Source organism: Chanodichthys erythropterus, chromosome 24 (assembly GCF_024489055.1).
Source record: "Chanodichthys erythropterus isolate Z2021 chromosome 24, ASM2448905v1, whole genome shotgun sequence".
NCBI lineage: Eukaryota > Metazoa > Chordata > Actinopteri > Cypriniformes > Xenocyprididae > Chanodichthys > Chanodichthys erythropterus.
This window is the reverse complement of record NC_090244.1, coordinates 12,687,836-12,707,750: the sequence shown is the minus strand read 5'-3', so window position 1 is coordinate 12,707,750 and position 19,915 is coordinate 12,687,836. Positions and strand designations below refer to the sequence as shown.

Below are 19,915 nucleotides of genomic sequence, written 5' to 3'. Positions count from 1 at the left end.
TAAACCAATTGACAGTTTTTCACTGCAGCATTTTTACAGTCTTTTACTGTTAAAATCACGGTCATTTTTTACAGTGTAGAATTGCTGTGGCAAGTCGTGCTGGACAAGCACCACTCGTATTTTCCTAAGGAAATGCAAAATCTAACTATACATAAAGATTTGATATTTTCTAAAGCAAACCAGGCATAAGAATTTCAAAGCTTCAGGTAGAAAAGCCATTTTCTGGCTAGAGGAATGAAACTAGTTCTATACAAGAGGCTTGAAAAATCCATCCATTTGACCATCAGTATTGTTCAGATAGTGACTCAATTCAAGATGTTCCATATTAGAATGTTTATATTTATTGGTGGTTGTAAAGCATAAAACAAACTACAGTGCTCAAGGACTGTGGCATATGGAGTCTGCCCAGATCAAATTAGACCATCATTGTGATTTGCAGCCATTTTGAAAGAATCCAATAAGAATATTAAAGCGTTTTTATTCAAGCACCGGTTCCCATGTGGAGGTGGATGGTTTTGAATGGAAGTAAATTACCCCCAAACAGCCTTCCACTTACATAAGGACAAAGAGGGCCCATGTCTGCTGGTCATCCCTGCGGTATTTTGAATGGCGTAAGCATCTGTTCCAGTGAGTGAAGTGAACCGAGTCTATCAAGACGGCTTAAAGTACAGCACTCAAGAATGCAGTTTTTGGCTCGGTAGCAGGAGGAAATGGAATGGAAAGATAAAATCTGACAATCACAATGGGGTAGATGATTCATCCACGTTTAATGTAGATTTTGTAACATTTTTCAGGTGCAGATAAAACATGAACATTGAGTTTTTCAGAAATGGTGATACTGGAGTGATATCAATCAAACAAGGTATAAAAAAAAAAAAAAAAGTCTTTTCTTGTAGCTTCCATTTCATTTTAAATACAAATTTTGCCCAATAATGATCCAAGACACCATGTTTTAAGATGTAAGAAAATAAATTAATTGCTGTAAGTCCTCAAAATTACAAATTGAGCCAAATTTGTGTGGCAACAGCATAGGAACGTTTTTTTTTTTTGGTTGATGCAGATAGACTATGCAAGTGGACTGATATAAAAACATTAGCACAGAAATCATGACAAATTAAGTCATTCATTACAACATTTACAAAATTATTTGGCCATACACCCACTTGGAAATATAAGCAAATGCTGTGAGTTAAGATAATATAGTGTTTTATGTGATATAATGTGTAGTGCATGCTGGATATTTTCTCTCATACGTCTGTTTAGGCACTTTAGAATGAATACATTCCAAACAGATTAAACCGCTAATTGCATTTCCACAAATAAAAGCCGAAGTTATGCTAAACTTCAATGCATCATCTGAGGAATGGAATGCTTTCATTAAAAAACATTGATATGCATAGTGTTATTTTCTTTAGTGTTTTTACATCCATCTAGATGACAAGAAAAAAATACTTAAGACACAATTATTAGTCATATAGGGGTATTATACAATACTCCACAATAATTAACAGCACATTTTGTCTGTCAGCCTCATAAAAACTGCGATCACATTGACGCGTTTCCCATTTCGACTCATTCCACGTGTCTGTACCTGGTGAAAAGGTTGTAAAGAACTCGAAGTGTCGATTTTAGGTCACAATTCACAATGTCTGGAATAAAAGAGAGGAACGAAATTTGAGAACAAAAGCTTTTATGTAGTTACAATTATTACAATATCTCGCTCTGAACTCCAGTGCATAGTTTCTTCAGTTCCAGTACTTGTTTGAATTGATTTAAAGCGTTAAGTGGTTTTTTGCAATGTTAAATAATGTACCTGACTCTTCAAGGACTCTGAATGGCATAATGCAAACAACACTAACAAACCTAAAACACACATTTAACCTGAAAATCATTCACACACACACACAAACACAACAAAACGTACACCGTATAAATGCTTTCGTTCATTATAAATTAATAGTAGTATAAAAACAGCTGTATAATTGTGGTATTTGTGTAGCATGTATAATCTTAGTAGGTTTATATTATTGTGAACTGCTGATTTGTCAAACTAGCTCTTATAAGAAGGTTAGTTATTAATTATAACTTATAAACAACATGGATTTTTAATGTAACTTTTCAATTATCTCTGAAACTTCCATATGGGAGGCATTTAAGAAATGAACTTTCAGGTTAAAAGAGCGACATTTGAGAATTGGGAACACATCAGTAGCAAAGTACAGCTCTGACAAGACAAATCTTTTTAAAATAGCCTGTCAGCCACACAATTACAATGATAGGATTTGTAGAAAACAAAGGCATAATTACCCTCAGGCCTGGGTTTGGGCCTCTCCAGGCCACCGTCCTGCATCAGCTCAAAGGAGAAAGACACATTATGAACCTGCGGATAAAAAAGTAACAACCATATTTTGACACCTTGAAGTACAACTACAAAATGGGGTACGCGTTAAAAAAGGTGATTTCCCGAAACTGGATTGTAGAAGGACCTAAAGCAGTTATCTCTGAAATCCACACACAAGCACTGGATATTAAAAGGGAGCCACACATCACACCACTTATCCGTTTCCTGTGCAGAGGCAGATTACAGATGCATCCTGGTGCGACATGCCCATTTGGCACGAGCTGGGCCTGCTGGATGTGACCCAGGTGAGCAGCCTGTACTTTGGGCTGACTGTCAACACCACCCCCTCTCAATGACACTCAACACAGCGCACCAGGATGGCTTTCCACACTGAAGCACGCTAACCGCAGATGCACTCATAATTTATACCTTTTGGTCAAAATTCTCAGGGGTCAGGAAGAAGTTGTAGAGGGGGACGAAGTATCCTTCCAGAAGTCCCATCAGCAGGACCAGGTACACACCATCTGCAAACTACAAACACATCTCAGTCAGAATAACTCAATCCTGTCGAACACGGCGAATCGAGAAATGCAAATTTACATAAAATAATACTTTTATTCAGCAAGGATGAATTAAATGAATCAAAAGTGACAGTGAATCAATTTATATTCATCAAAGAATCCTGGAAATAAGTATCAGTTTCCACAAAAACATTAAGCAGCGCAACTGTTTTCAACACTGATGATAATAATAATAATAATAATAATAGTTTCTTGAGCAGCTGAAAATTTAGTGTTGCATCACAACAATAAATTACATTTTAAACTATATGAAAAAAGAAAAGTTATTTTAAATTGTAATAATATTTCATAATTTTACTGTTCTAACTGTATTTTTAAATTTAATAAATGCAGCCTGGGTGAGCATAAGAGACTTTATTCAAAAACAAACAAAAAAAAAAAATAATAACTTAAAAAAATAAATCTTACTGTCCCCAAACCTTTGAATTGTGTATACACACACTTATGAAAATGATTGAATTTTATATTAACATTTAGCAACTTATTAGTTGATTAATATTTGGCAACCGTCTACAGATAAACTAATAAACTACTTTATTTAGTGAAGAATAGCGAATTAAATTCCAGAAAATTTCGCAAATGGGCTCAGAAAACTTGAAATACAGAGTACAAATCGAATGAGATATTTTAAAGGTGCCCAAGAATGCTTTTTCACAAGATGTAATATAAGTCTAAGGTGTCTCTTGAATGTGTCTGAAGTTTCAGCTCAAAATACCCCATAGATTTTTTTTAATAAATTTTTTTAACTGCCTAATTGGGGCATCATTAACTATACACCGATTTTGGCAGCGCGCCGCCCCTTTAATTCGCCTGCTCCCTGCCACACGAGCTCTCGACTATATTACAGTGCATTTACAAAGTTCACACAGCTAATATAACCCTCAAATGGATCTTTACAAGATGTTCGTCATGCATACTGTATGCATGCTTCGAATTATGTGAGTAAAGTATTTATTTTGATGTTTACGTTTGATTCTGAATGAGTTTGAGGCTATGCTCTGTGGCTAACGGCTAATGCTACACTGTTGGAGAGATTTATAAAGAATGAAGATGTGTTTATGAATTAGTGTTTAAGTGTTTAAAAATGAAAATAGCGACGGCTCTTGTCTCCGTTAATACAGTAAGAAACGATGGTAAATTTAACCACATTTAACAGTACATTAGCGAAACATTTAGAAAGACAATTTACAAATATCACTAAAAATATCATGCTATCATGGGTCATGTCAGTTATTATTGCTCCATCTGCCATTTTTCGCTGTTGTTCTTGCTGGCTTACCTTGTCTGTGCACAGATCCAGACGTTAATACTGCCTTTCCTTGTCTAATGCCTTGAACATGGGCTGGCATATGCAAATATTGGGGGCGTACATATTAATGATCCCGACTGTTACGTAACAGTCGTGTTATGTTGAGATCCGTGTGTTTTCTGGAAGTCTTTTAAACAAATGAGATTTATATGAGAAGGCGGGAGCAATGGGGAGCAATGTCTTTTCCATGTACTGAACTCTTGTTATTCAACTATGCCAAGATAAATTCAATTTTTGATTCTACGGCACCTTTAAAAAAAATTTTTTATGGGTCTGTTTTGAAGATTGAAAGCTTCACTGTAAAAAATGATCATGATTTTAACGGTAAAAGACTGTAAAAGTGCAACGGTGAAAAACTTAATTGGTTAGCTAAAAGTTTCCTTACTGTATATGGTAAATAACTGTAATAGATCTAACCGTACATTTAATGTAATTTCACAGTAAAATACCATTAAATTTACAGTTTTTGGGAGTGAAAAAAAACCAAGTTATTGTATAATTTACAGTAAAAAAAAAAAAAAGGAAATTGACATTCCCAGAACTCCCTACATGATTTGATGCATTTGTTGAAATAACTGTTTCTTCTTAGTTTTTTCTAATGAGTTATGTACATCAGTGTTTTATGTTACATCTAATGTTGTAAAATTAATGTTATTAGTTGATTAATATTTGGCAACTGTAAACAGCCTACAGATAAGCTAATGAACTACTTTATACAGTGAAGAATAACGACTTAAATTCCAGAATATTTCTGACAAAAAGCAATCATATGGGTTCAGACAACTTAGAGTACAAATAAAATGAGCTACTTTAAATTCTATTTTTATGATGCTTTTGTGTCCGTTTTGAAGATTGAATGCTTCAATTCCCATTGTAATTCCATGTAAAAGATCGACTGGCACAGCCAAACAGACTGTGGTATGTGACATGAACAGGAATAAATGATGTAATTTCACTTAATTTATTGAACAAATACCCTTTCATCATGTTGTTGCTGCTACCATTTTATAAAATCACTGTAACGGATTATTTCTCATGGCTCAGCGCTTTAATTTCCCACAGTCACAGTATATTTATTGTGTTGATCCTTGTGTTAGTTACCTGTGTATCCAGTTCAGCAACCTCCAAGTTCAGTTTATTCAGATGTTTATTGACGAAAGTGATTAGAGTCTGTGGAAAACAGATGCATGTGTGGTCAGCCTTGTCTTAGGATGTCAATTCGGCTATTATTTGTGCTTTTTTAATACCTTCTTCACTACATTCAGCTTGTCAGGAGCATGATCAAACAAGGTATCAAAAGCATCACGTTCTGCATAGAAGAATACATCCAAGTATTAGAAAACAACTTTTAAACTATCATTCAAAAGTTCTGGGTTGGTAAGATTTTCTTATGTTTCTCTCATAAGTCTCTTAAACTCACCAAGGCTGCATTTATTTATCAAAAATTAGTCATTATTACAATTTAAAATAACTGTATTCTATATGAATGTATTTTAAAATGTAATTGTGATGCAAAGCTGAATTTTCAGCATCATTACTCCAGTCTTCAGTGTCACATGATCCTTCAGAAATCATTCTTATATGCTGATTATCTGATTATCAATTATTATTTTTTTTATCTTACTGACCCCAAACTTTTGAACAGTAATGTATATAAGATCTAAATGATAAAACTTACCATGCCTGCCAGATAATGCCCTGTGAACATACAGAATTATTAATTTAACTATTAATTTATGACTGAACTTTGGTGTCAACATATATAAGCATGTGGTTAGAAAATCATCATATAATAATTCCAGCTACTTAGCAATAATTTTAATAAATTCAGCTATTTTTTTTTTGTCTTGTGGATTATATGTAAACATCTTTTATGTAAAATATCTTACTCAGGACAGTACTAAAGAAAAAATAACATGCATTTTGTATTATCTCCCTTATTTTGTTAAAATTCTTAACATTTTCTTAACATATATATCAACAAATATCTTAACATATATATATATATATTATATATATATATATATATATATATACATATATATATATATACATATATATATACATATATATACATATATACATATATATACATATATATACATATATATACATATATACATATATATACATATATATATATATATATACATATATATACATATATATATATATATATACATATATATATATACATATATATATATATATATATACATATATATATACATATATATATATATATATATATATATATATATATATATATATATATATATATATATATATATATATATATATATATATATATATATATATATATATATATATATATATATATATTATATATATCAGTACAGTCCAAAAGTTTGGAACCACTAAGATTTTTAATGTTTTTAAAAGAAGTTTCGTCTGCTCACCAAGGCTACATTTATTTAATTAAAAATACAGTAAAAACAGTAATATTGTGAAATATTATTACAATTTAAAATAACTGTGTACTATTTAAATATATTTGACAAAGTAATTTATTCCTGTGATGCAAAGCTGAATTTTCAGCATCATTACTCCAGTCTTCAGTGTCACATGATCCTTCAGAAATCATTCTAATATGCTGATTTGCTGCTCAAGAAACATTTATGATTATTTTCAATGTTGAAAACAGTTGTGTACTTTTTTTTTTTCAGGATTCCTTGCTGAATAGAAAGTTCAAAAGAACAGCATTTATCTGAAATACAAAGCTTCTGTAGCATTATACACTACCGTTCAAAAGTTTTGGGTCAGTAAGAATTTTTATTTTTATTTTTTTGAAAAGAAATTAAAGAAATTAATACTTTTATTCAGCAAGGATGCATTAAATCAATCAAAAAGACAGTAAAGACATTTATAATGTTACAAAAGATTAGATTTCAGATAAACACTGTTCTTTTGAACTTTCTATTCATCAAATAACTCTGAAAAAAAAATATTGTACACAAATATTTTGTACAATTGTACACATTAAATGTTTCTTGAGCAGCAGATCAGCATATTAGAATGATTTCTGAAGGATCATGTGACACTGAAGACTGGAGTAACGATGCTGAAAATTCAGCTTTGCATCACAGGAATAAATTACTTTGTGAAATATATTAAAATAGAAAACGGTTATTTTAAATTGTAATAATATTTCACAATATTACTGTTTTTACTGTATTTTTAATTAAATAAATGTAGCCTTGGTGAGCAGATGAAACTTCTTTTAAAAACATTAAAAATCTTAGTGGTTCCAAACTTTTGGACTGTACTGTATATAGACTGACATTGGATATTTAAATATTTATACTCATTTTCTCTTAGCAATCATTAAATACCCATTTAAAGTTAATCTTTAAAAACACTGATTTAATAACAGTTTAATGAAATCTTTAGCCAACATTAAAATGAATATCTATTTTTCATCCTGTACATTATAATGTAGTGATGCTTTGTAGCATTTAAAATGATTGATTTTAGTTTAGATTGATTACTATCGAACATTTGTTGGGCATAGGTCATAACAGGAAAAAAAAATGGTCTTGTCGTTATCGGCAAGAATTTTAATATCAGCGCATTTTTGCAAGTTATGCATTTTATTCAGCTCCTGTACAGCACGGGAGGTAATTTATCTTTCGTAATGCTACGGTCACTGAAAGCCAGGCAAAAAAAGTCATCTGCTATTTGGGTGTGTGGAAGGGTGATCAAATTGATCAGGCAAGTCTGGGACAACCCTGGACAGAGCTTTCTCCCCATGAGGCCCCCTCCTCCTCACTCTCTAATCACTCCTGCCAGCCATCAGCCTGGGCAGCAGCAGCTACTGTGTGTGTGATAACAGCCTCAGGAAGTATTCCTCAAACACACACATACACGTGCAAAAACACACACTTATCTCCCCAGCTGCCAGGTGCCTGCTGGACCGCTTTACAGTCAGCTGTGCACATATGTGTGTGTGTGTGTGTGTGTGTGTGTGTGTGTGTGTGTGTGTGTGTGTTTCCACACAAAGGCTGACAAACCAGTGTAATAGCTAATCCAGACGCCATCTTGTAATCAGTAATCTACTGCACAATGATTGAAACATATGAAAGGTGCAAAAGATCATTAAACCCTGATATTGGCACATTTATGAACACATGGGGGTGACATTTGGAAATTAAGGATGCAGAATTGACGTACTCTGTGTTGCCAGTTATCTCCTCCATAACCTGACGGGATTGGAGAATGCCCTCTCGTTTCTAAGAGAAAGGAAAAAGGAACAGATTGGATGTTAACAAGAGTCATGTTTGATATCAAAATACAGAAAAATTAAAAAATTTAAATGACAGCATCAACATCAGCAAGCTAGCATTAGTTACTGAGGCTAATTAGTTTTCCATATTGAGGATAATTGACTATAACTATCCATATTTGACTCGGTATCAAACGATTGCAAGAACATGCTGACTATAATCACAAGTATTGATTCAACATTGAAGAAAAGAAGAGTTTGGTTCCAAAACGCGATAAACGCCATTTTCAGAAAAATTGAGTTTCTGCCAAAATCAGTATAGTATCTGGTCGGTATTGAAAAGTCATTTATTAATTTTGTGCAAAATGCGATATCCGTCATGTTATTCTGTCATGTTTTCTCCCTTTCGTTCCAAAACGCGACAAACGCCAGTCTCCTTTTTCTGCAGAACGCGATATATCCGCTCAACCAATCACATCGCACCATTCCACTCAATGTAAACATTAAAGGCTTTTTTAAAAAACGTTTTTTAATACCAATGTATTTGGCAAATGCGTTTATTTAACCGTGCGGTGGCGCCAGATACTCGTTAATCGGTAATGACAAATGATTTATAACATTAACATGACCCGTTAATTTCATTTTGGGAGCGACGGCTGAATGTGGCCTATTTTTAGTAAAATGTCTGTATATAAGATAAATATTGCCAAATTTTAGACTCTGTTATATATGTGAATCAACTTACTTTGTTGTGTATTTTCAATTTGAAAAATAACTTTTATATTGATGGATTGATTGTATTTTGAAAAAAAAAAGTGTCATGGATTTATTGCATTTTGGGAAAAAAAATATCACGTTTTTATAATAAACTTTTTAAAATCATAATGTAGATTTTGAATATAGAAAGTTTGAAACAGAAAATAGTGGTTTTTATCTTGCCACAATTTTGGTAAAGAAAACACCTTTTTACTCAAATTAATCAAAATGGAGTTATTGCGTTTTGGAACCAAACTCTAATATCAAAAGAATTCAAGAAAAAATACAGATAAAAGTAACGCTAATTAGCTTTTTATCTACATTTTCTCTTCTGACTTGCTTTCTTTTCTACATATTGACAAAAACTTGTAGGTCAAAAATAACAAAATTGACCTTTTATTTGATTTTCTGGAGATTTGTGAGAAGAATTTGGTTTATCAGAGTGTTTTAAATGCAAACAAAACAGTCTACTTTTAGCATCGCGACAACAAAGATTTATTAGCAGTTAGCATCACAGAGTCTACATACCTGGACCACAACCACCTGAATTGACACATGGTCAGGGAGGCGAATGGGGGCTCTGAAGTGCTGTGAAAGCGCCACCAGCAGGTGAAGGATGGCCACAATGCTCTTAGCGTGAACCGCTAGCAAATGGTGTAAAAAAAAAAAGAAAAAAGTCACCATGAAAACATCCGATAATTCTTATTTTTTATGGAATATTGTAGTGTTTATTAGAAATTATTTATCCGTGCACATCATTTTCTTAAATTTTGTGTGCCCTTGTAATCTTTAATAAATTCATCCTGTCATTCACATGAGATCGACCAATAGCAAACCACAACAACCATCCAACCAATTCCAATGGACAAAATCATACATTTTTACTATATTTTAGCCATTTCACTTGGATATATATTACAATAGAGAAGACATTTCTATCACAACTTCCATTTCATGCCAACTTTAAACATCCCCTGGTTTCATTTGAGTGGATTAAAACCAGTATTGGCATGAAACCAGCTAAGTAGCAGCTTCAGATCTGTGAATTGTTACTTAAGGACACAAGATTGATGTTGGCCTCCATTTAATACGAAAATCAATAACGCATAAATCTTTCTGCCTCATAAAATGACCTGCAATCTCTTTAGTGTCTCTTCCACATAAGCAGAGTGATTGAAATCCACTAAAAGACACCGTTACATCACCTAAAGTGTTTTCCAAGCCTTTGAAACTCAAAGCTATGAGAAACACCCATCAATAGCGCTTTAAACAGACTTTGTTGTAAAGCCATTTTGTGCACCACAGCATGTCTAAGTGGACACTTTACGACAGGTCCATATTTAACATCACATAACGCTTGTCTTGTCTTATTTAGGATCATTTGAACAAATCATGTTGAAGCTCTAGGGACCTACAGTCGACGTTCCACTTGATGCTCCTGGTGGAGACCTTCAGCGCGTCGTTGATTCTCTCCAGAACTGTCTGCAGCTTCTGCTTCTGGGCAATCTCAGATTGGGTCACCTCTGCAACATTCAGCTTCTCACCTTCAAGCTTTTCTAGAGGACAGAAACACAAGGAAGAATTTGAGAAGATCTCAAGGAGTCCAGGTAGAATTTGCTTGGTTGTTTAGTCAACTCTTTCTAACCAATCAGAAGAAGCCATATTGTAAAATTTTGTACCAAAGAGCTTCTGGAGAACCTGTCCATCATAGAGATCTTCAGCCAGGTCCTTCACAATGATCCTTTCCCCAACCAGAACATCGTTGATCCAGTCGATGAGCACCTAATTTAGGCATAATCATGTGTGTACGGGTTTGGAATGACACGAGTGTCAATAAAATGGTGACATTTTGCCTTTAAATACAAACCTTCATCAGTTCCTGGAGTTTTCTGTCATTTTTCGAGTTTGGGTCCACCATAGTGCGGACTTCATTTTCCTCTGTGAGAGAAAGAGACAGACAGGAAGTGGGGAAAAAAGATGAGAGGAAGGTGTAAGGGCTTATTATTAACCTGAAAGAGCATCAATTGAATAATCAGGCTACGGGTTCAGTACCTAGCATGATGTCCTCAGGATGAAGCTCAAAAGGTGTGGGACTCAGGGGGAGATTAATGGCGTTCATCCCCTCTTCCTGCAGCTCCGATACTATAGGATACAGGACACATCGGGTGAGAGGTAACAAATTATTTCTGAATACAGTGGCCAAAAAGAAAGAAAAGAAATTGGTTGATTTATTGCTTGTGTTACTGCTGTTATATAATGTATCAAAAGATTTCCATTTCAAATAAATGTTGTTTTTTTAATTTTCTATTCTATTCTGAACTTTCCATTCTTTCTATATAAAAACAATATTAAGCAGCACAGCTGTTTTCAACATTGATAATAATAAGAAATGTTTTTCGAGCAGCAAATCAGCATATTAAAATGATTTCTGAAGGATCATGCGACACTGGAGACTGGAGTATTGATGCTGAAAATTCAGCTTTCCGTCACAGGAATAAAAACATTTTGAATTATATTCAAATTTAAAAATGTATTTCAAATTGTAATAATATTTCAGAATATTACTGTTTAATTATAATTTGAAAAAAAAAAAAAAAAAAAAAAAAAAAAAAACTTACCGACCCTAAATATTTGAAGGGTAATGTATATTATATTCATTATAGTAAATATTAAACTTTTAAAATTAAATATTAAATAAAATATGAATTAAATAATAAACAAAGTATTAAATAATTAAATATTATTGTTTATGCAATGAACAATAATATTTAGCCACCAGAGACATCAGGATAATTTTTTAGTAAGCAACCACCTAGCACTGACCAAAAACACCTTAGTTACCGCTTAGCAACACCCTGGCAACCACCCACAACACTATCATCACAGCTCATTTTCCTGATAAAAATGTAAAAAATCTAGATTAGATTAACATTTTTAATCGCGATTAATCACTCTTTAGTGTGATTAATCGCGATTAATCGCATACTTATCGTGAAATTAATAATTCATCATTTATCTTATTTAACGCGTTTATTTTGTCATCATTTGCTATATCCAGCAAAGTAAACAATCAGATTGAAGGATAATTCACAAAACTGTATTTTCTGTAAGTTTTTTTCAAAGTAAATTTATCGGTCTTTCCAAAAAAAGGACACTTGAGGGCTTTTTCACACTGCGCTTAATCCTGGGTTATTGTCGCTCTAAACGCAGCTTTTAACCTCTGAGCTTTTCACACTTGTAATTTAGATGCAGGGTTAGCACCGCTTTTTACCCAGGGTTAAGAAACCCTGCTCCGGAGCAGTATTGCGTATTGCGGTAGCAAACTTGTTCAGCATGAAACGATGCAGTATTAGGGGCCGTTCACACAGAACGCGTCTTTGCGTCTAAAAACGCGAGACGCGGCGCTCAGGAGTGTTTTTTAAAAAAGCGCAGAACGCGAGGGTCTCGAGACGCGCTTTTGAGACGTGAGGCAATAACGACAATAACGGAAATAATAGAAATAGGCAAACAGCAGAATTGACAGATACAAGTTTTGACATGGAAAAAAAGAAAATAAGATAATAATGAGCGCCCCCTCCGCCATGTTGCCGTCATATAAAACAGTTGTCATGCCAACTTGCTACTGTAAACAGAAGCTCGCAACGCTTGCCCCGCCTCCGAGTTCTTCTGATTGGTCCACTGTTTTGGAACTGACATTGATGAGCGGCGCTGCATGTAAAAGTTTAAATTCTTTTAACTTGACACGGCGTCTTAAAAACGCGGCGCTCATGTGAGAGGCGCTGCAAAAAACGCGAGACGCGAGCGTAACGGTCATGCACGTCCGTCAAGCGCGTGCTTACATAGAAAAACAATGGGAAAGTAGCGCATTGGAATAGAAAAACGCGTTCTGTGTGAATGGCCCCTAATGTTACAACTAGCTTAGCAACCGACAACCAATCGCGTGCCTTATATTTACATGCATTGGGCAGTCATGAAAACACAACGCAATGTATATAAACAGTGGTTTCTACGTATGATAGGAAAAAATGTCAAACGGCAATGGAAAATGCAACAATTGGAGAGAAGAGGAGACCGTCATTCTTATCTTTATAGTTCGAAAAGTTAAATTAGAAAAGACTTGATATTACAGTCACCAATGAGGGCACGGAATTCTAGAGCCTTTATGTAAACGGGTTGTGTGCTGCATTTGTCCAGTAAGAAACATTGACATCACACATATGCAAATAAGGACTTTAACCCAGGGTTTAGGAATGTGCAATGTGAAACAGCAGTTTATGAATACCCAGGATTAACTGTTAAAGGGATAGTTCACCCAAAAATGAAAATTTGAGGTTTATCTGCTTACCCCCAGTGCATCCAAGATGTAGATTACTTTTTTTTCTTCAGTCGAACGCAAATTATGATTTTTAACTGCAACCGCTGCCGTCTGTCAGTCAATTAATAGCAGTGATTGGGAACTTGAACAATAAGAGTCGAAAAAACTTCCATAGACAAATCCAAAATAAACCCTGCGGCTCGTGACGACACATTAATGTCCTAAGACACGAAACGATCGGTTTGTGCGAGAAACCGAACAGTGTTTATATAATTTTTTACCTCTAATACACCACTATGTCCAACTTCGTTCAACTTCCGGTTAGTGAGGTCTGATCGCGCTCTGACAACGGAAGTGATGTCTCGCGCTCATTGAAGTATATGGGCGAGACATCACTTCCGTCAACAGAACGCGTTTTTTGACCTCACTAACAGGAAGCTGAACGAAGTTGGACATAGTGGTGTATTAGAGGTAAAAAATTATATAAATAATGTTCGGTTTCTCGCACAAACCGATCGTTTCGTGTCTTAGGACATTAATGTGTCGTCACGAGCCGCAGGTTTTAATTTTGATTTGTCTAAGCAAGTTTTATTTACTGTTATAGTTGAAGTTCCCATCTACTGCTATTATTTGACTGACAGACGGCAGCGGTTGCAGTTAAAAATCATAATTTGCGTTCGACTGAAGAAAAAAAAGTCATCTACATCTTGGATGCCCTGGGGGGGAAGCAGATAAACATCAAATTTTCATTTTTGGGTGAACTATCCCTTTAACCCCGGGTATAATATGAGCAGTGTGAAACGTGAATAAAGTTAACCCAGGATCTCGTTTACCCAGGGCTTAGAGTGACCCAGGGTTAACTATTTCAAGTGTGAAAAGCCCTTTGGAGACTCCAAAATGACACCCAGTAACCAAATGATATAAAATGATCTGATGATCACAAACAGAGTAGCGAAATTGGGTTAAGGGGTTAAGAATAGAAATTTCCACCTACTAGGGTTACAGGTACTAGCGCAGTGTGATAAACTCCCGACTCCCAAAGATCATCTAAATGTGTGACGTAAATTATGGTAATGAAGCAATTTTGCATGCTTCAGTAATTTATTTGAGTTAAATTATTTGAACGCGTTAAGGATTTTGAATTAATCGCATCATACATTTATAAGACTTTAGGAAAATGTAGACATTCTCAACATCTTCAACTCCCGCACTTTGCTCCTACAGCAACCCAGCATGCATCACTGTCTACAGCGCTGATTATGGGGATGCGAACATCCTGTGCTGGATTCCAGAGGCCTCCCATGGAGGATGATATCCTATTAATCAACACCCTCTCGACCTCACGCACAGCTGCTCTCCTGCTGCTTCTTCTCGCCGATTGCGGGGGTGCATACAATCCAACGGTACGACAAAGATGTCATGTATCTTGTATTATGGTGAGCACTGATGTTAACATGGGTGACTGGATGGATGTTTAACAATGAGCACCACAATTTCTAAAGAAATATCAGTCATTGAATAGACTTCCACCAGATCATTTCTCATGTTATGGTGCTTTTTTGTACTTTTTGAAGCTTAAACTGGTATATTGAAAGAAAATTTAGTAAAAAAAAAAAAAAAATACACAGAAAAAAGTAAGAGCTTATAGGTTTGGAGTGACATGTAGGTGACTAAATAATGTTAAAAAATTTTTCACAAACCCATTTAAAGGTGCAGTATGTAAGATTTTTGTCCTCTATAGGTCGCTAGAGGCCTATTCAAAACAAAGGCGTAGCTTGATGACGACAAGTTTGAGAGCGGAATCTTGGGACATGTGGTCTTCACATCACAGCCGGTGGAAACAATCGGGATAGGAGTCGGGAAGAAATCATGTTCATGGATGCGATTATTAACGTTACTGTAGTATGAAGCAGAGCGGGACCGAGTGTTGTGGGAGCTGAACGAGGAGCGATTGCGCAACACACGCCTCAGCTGAACTTTTATTATGACACAGTCGCCGGCGCAGCTTCTGCTTTTCCGGTCATGAGTATGAGGTAACACAGCTCTGTTTATCATATTAGATACATTTGAGTGTGTTGAAAATGATGTTATAACGTTACTCTGAGCGTTCGCTCGGCGGCTGCTGTGAGACACTGTTACACACTGCAGTAAGATAGATCAGTATTAGAATATCATATTAAATATTGGATGACTTGTGTTGATAAATGGCATGAAATTAATTTTAAAACGTATTGTATGATGGAGACAATGCTGTGTTACTGTTACTAAAAATAAAGCTGCATCTGATTATGCTATGTTAGCTACTTAACAAAATAGTGTTTTTCTCATGGTAAAGCATGGTACTCGCAAAAAAAAAATAAATAAATAAATAAATAAATAAAAAAAATCAAGAAAATTAGATTTAAACAATAAAACTAAACGTGTTGAGTTATATAACAACAATTAGTTTTCTGTCTATAAATATATCAAAACAGTTGTTCCCTTGTCTATTAAAACATGTAAATATTAAAGCGTCTTTGGTGTTTCCATGGTTTCTACAAAATAAAACCGGAAACCGAGGGTAACGCCGGTACTACGCAGTTGACAGGCGACTCCTCACACGTCCCGGTTAACATTGCAATTTTCTCACGATTTACAAATAGTTGGAAACATTTGGGATATTGTAAGTACTCAAGTGAACAAAATATATAACACTGGCCTAGTGGTTTTTGGATATTTTACTGCAAAAATCTTACATATTGCACTTTCAAGTTGTAGTAGTTAGTTATCCTGTGTAATTCATATTTTCAATTGTGTAACTAAAGCAATAAACATAAAATGCACTGCATCATAAAATGCACCTCATCAAATCAAATCATACATCAATTACCCATCCAGCTCTCATCCTGTATGTGGTTGAATAAGAGACAGATAAATAAGCAGTCAGAGAATCCGAAGGCTCAGCTGCTTTTTCCTCTCAATCGGCCTTGCAAGTGCTGATGGATGCCATGCAATCATTACAGAAGTGCACTCTGGGAATCGTGCAAACCCAGAAGAAACACTCCAAAGTAATGGGCAGCGGCACACTGTCTAATTTACTTACTGGATAAGAGGACAAGAAGACTAATATATTTTTATTTGTTAAGGATGTGGATCATCATAAGTTGTCAGGATTATTACTGGATATTGCGGTCTAGTTTCGCAGCTGTTCTTGTCTCAAGGATGAGATGACTCCGTTCTCATTCCTGTACAATAACAATCTCAAGCCTCGTCCAGGCAGAATACCTTACATGGTTAGAAAAACACTGCCAAAGCTGGGGTGTTAGCTGAAGACAGAGCTTTAGAACACTTTATAATGTGCCAACGTGTGATTTCTAGACTAATAAAAGGCTGATTATTGCTACTCAAGAGTGTAGTTTAGAAGTTTTTGTCTGAATGATTCGATGACTCAGTCATTTTCAGGTGTGGTTGAATACTTTAAAAGGTTTTCATGCCTCCAGGGTACATGCTTTAAAATGCTACTTGCCAAAATGGAGCACAAAGAAAATCACTAATAAATCTATTGGTAAAATCTTAACTGAACTACTATGACACCAATGCATTTGTGAGCACAGTAGAGTGCAACAATATTTCCAGTGTCTTTGGTTCAGGAAGTAGTTTTCCTATAAGGGTTTTTAAAAAGGCTTCATTAAACAGTTATAAGCCACAAACCAAACAGATACGAGGTGAATTACAATAAAAAAGCAAAAGATTTTTTTTTTTTTTTTTTTTTTTTTTTTAATTTCGGACAAAAAGACAAAAGTACAAAACTGTGTACTTAACGGCTTTAAAGTGTTAATTTAGTTCATTTTTGGGTGAACTAAGATATTTTTGATGAAATCCGATGGCTCCGTGAAGCCTTCATAGGGAGCAATGACATTTCCTCTCTCAAGATCCATAAAGGTACTAAAAACATATTTAAATCAGTTCATGTGAGTACAGTGATTCAATATTAATATTATAAAGCGACAATAATATTTTTGGTGCGCCAAAAAAAAACAATATAATGACTTATGTAGTGATGGCCGATTTCAAAACACTGCTTCATGAAGCATCGGAGCACAAATGAATCTGCTGTTCGGCGCACCAAAGTCACATGATTTCAGCAGTTTGGCGGTTTGACACGCGATCTGAATCATGATTCGATACACTGATTCATTTGTGCTCCGAAGCTTCATGAAGCAGTGTTTTGAAATCGGCCATCACTACATAAGTCGTTATTTTGTTTTTTTTTGGCACACCAAAAATATTCTTGTCGCTTTATAATATTAATATTGAATCACTGTACTCACATTAACTGATTTAAATATGTTTTTAGTACCTTTATGGATCTTGAGAGAGGAAATGTCATTGCTGGCTATGCAGGCCTCACTGAGCCATCGAATTTCAATAAAAATATCTTAATTTGTGTTCCGAAGATGAACAAAGGTCTTATGGGTGTGGAACGGCATGAGGGTGAGTAATAAATTACATTATTTTCATTTCTGGGTGAACTAACCCTTTAATGAGGGAAAGAACTACAATCCCATGAAGCATTGCAAATGACAAATGAAAAAAAAAACAAAACAATGGATAAATATAAAATTGTTTATTATGTATACAGATATATATATAAAATTAGTATTTCGACAGTGTAGGGAAATGCCATTTGCAATGCTTCATGGGAGTGGGCAAGTACTAAACAGTTCTTTTGGTGAAATTTGCTTGGTTCTCTGATTGGTGGAGATTCTCTGCAGAAACATGGGTATTGTAGTTTTTCACAAGGAATTCCACTATTAAACATGAATAAAAATAAGTTTTGCGGGTTGATGGCTTCAACAGAGGTATAAACAGTACCATCGATCAACAACTTAATAGCTCACAGTATAGGTCTGTCTTTGACGGTTTATAATTAAATTTCCTATTGAGAAAATAAATTAGATTTTTACTTCAGCAAGCGGACATACTCTGTTGCATAATCTAGATAAGATTATACACATATTTACTTTTTTTTTTTTATTTCTAACATGCTGCTATTTGCCTTTCTAAAATAACTTAATTTTCGCCCCAATGTGTCAAATCAATTTACTCATCGGTTTTAGGACAACTACGAGCAAGACATGTTCAAAAGAAACGGTTCTCAATTCAATGATTCGATTCAACTGAGTTAGAGAAGCGCAAGGGCAGTTTCAGAGCGCTTTTGTAAAGCGATTCATTGAAAAGATCCGAATCAAAAAAGCGATTCGTCCGCTACTTCGTTAGAAAGCGGCACAAAGTACTTTAAACACACCCCGTTATCGTTTCTTTCAAGGTTTTTAAAATATATACAAGAAACAGAGGTGTTGACAGTGTTAACAAACGCTCATCCCGTTGGAGGAGGGAATTATTCAGACTTCTGAAGTTATGTAGTAGGTTTAACTTGTGTAACGTTACTTTCAAGCAAAACTGTCATGACTAGAACTGCTGTTTAATATTTAAAACGCGCCAAACATTACGTTACTCTTGCAAAATAGGCATTTTAGGTTCAACCGCTACCTTCTTTCGCCTTTTTTCTCCTGGCCAGAGTCCCACCAAGTTTTCCCAGAAATGAGTCATCTTTCTTTCTGGAGGACGGAGACTTTGGAGTTGGCGATTTGGGAGAAGACGGAGATTTCTGCGGGGAAGAAGCCATCGGTAACAGTCAGGGTCAGAAAAGTGTAAATAAGATGTGATTTTCCCCGCTGAGGGAGTGAGTAAAATCCTAGGAACAGGAACGGAAACGGAATTCCAGCTATTTGCCCAGCCTTCTAAAACGAGCTTCCCTTATCCTTTGATCCCTCCCTCTTTCCTAAGGGAGACTGTTCATAAAGTTATTCGTAGTAAGCTGCCAGTATCATCATACAATGAATGACTGGTATGTTATTATTCCTGTCTTGAGCTATGAAGCGCCAAAAACAATCCATGCAAGCAAATAAACAAACAAAATAATCACTGATTTTGCCAGATTTGTTTAACGAGCTTTTAAATACTATTTAATAAAAATGTTGAAAATGTAAGATTCCTATATTTTTCAAATATGAATATTTTATGTCTAAACGCATAGAAAGTAAGCATTTAATTTTTTTTAAATATCTAATTGTATGAAAATAATCATATGAAACAACAGCTCAGGTCCATTAAATAGTTACGACTTTTGATTTTAATAAAGTGTTATTAACTGTTGAAATTCAGATAAATAAATGCTGTAGATGTATTTTATTGTCAATATATGTTAACTGAATTAACTAATGCTAAATAATGGAGCTTTATAAAGTGTGACTAAACAAAAACGATTCAGATCATATTAAAACAATATCTAGGGCATGATGTAGTCCATATTAAAAAATAAAAATGT

General features: G+C 34.7%; 1 protein-coding gene across 1 annotated transcript; it reads right to left on the bottom strand.

The window, feature by feature from the left end:
- Positions 1–748: 748 nt before the first annotated feature.
- parvaa (parvin, alpha a) lies at positions 749–19,320 on the bottom strand. Its single transcript, XM_067379004.1, has 13 exons — positions 19,078–19,320; positions 11,283–11,372; positions 11,098–11,168; positions 10,910–11,012; positions 10,646–10,786; positions 9,759–9,874; positions 8,423–8,481; positions 5,910–5,929; positions 5,479–5,540; positions 5,333–5,401; positions 2,771–2,872; positions 2,308–2,380; positions 749–1,649 (listed from the first exon to the last, which is right to left on the bottom strand). The coding sequence occupies exons 1-13, from the start codon at positions 19,211–19,213 to the stop codon at positions 1,573–1,575; spliced, it is 1,119 nt and encodes a 372-aa protein (XP_067235105.1). The 5' UTR covers positions 19,214–19,320; the 3' UTR covers positions 749–1,572.
- Positions 19,321–19,915: the final 595 nt, after the last annotated feature.

Bases quoted from the DNA above. Each gene is read 5' to 3' on its own strand.
- parvaa (XM_067379004.1), bottom strand. From the start codon at position 19,213: ATGGCTTCTTCCCCGCAGAAATCTCCGTCTTCTCCCAAATCGCCAACT. The intron at 9,875-10,645 runs GTAGGTCCCTAG...ACCATTTGCTAG, and splicing joins CATCAAGTGGAACGTCGACT to CGGTTCACGCTAAGAGCATT. The intron at 1,650-2,307 runs GTAATTATGCCT...CTTTTATTCCAG, and splicing joins GCCCAAACCCAGGCCTGAGG to ACATTGTGAATTGTGACCTA.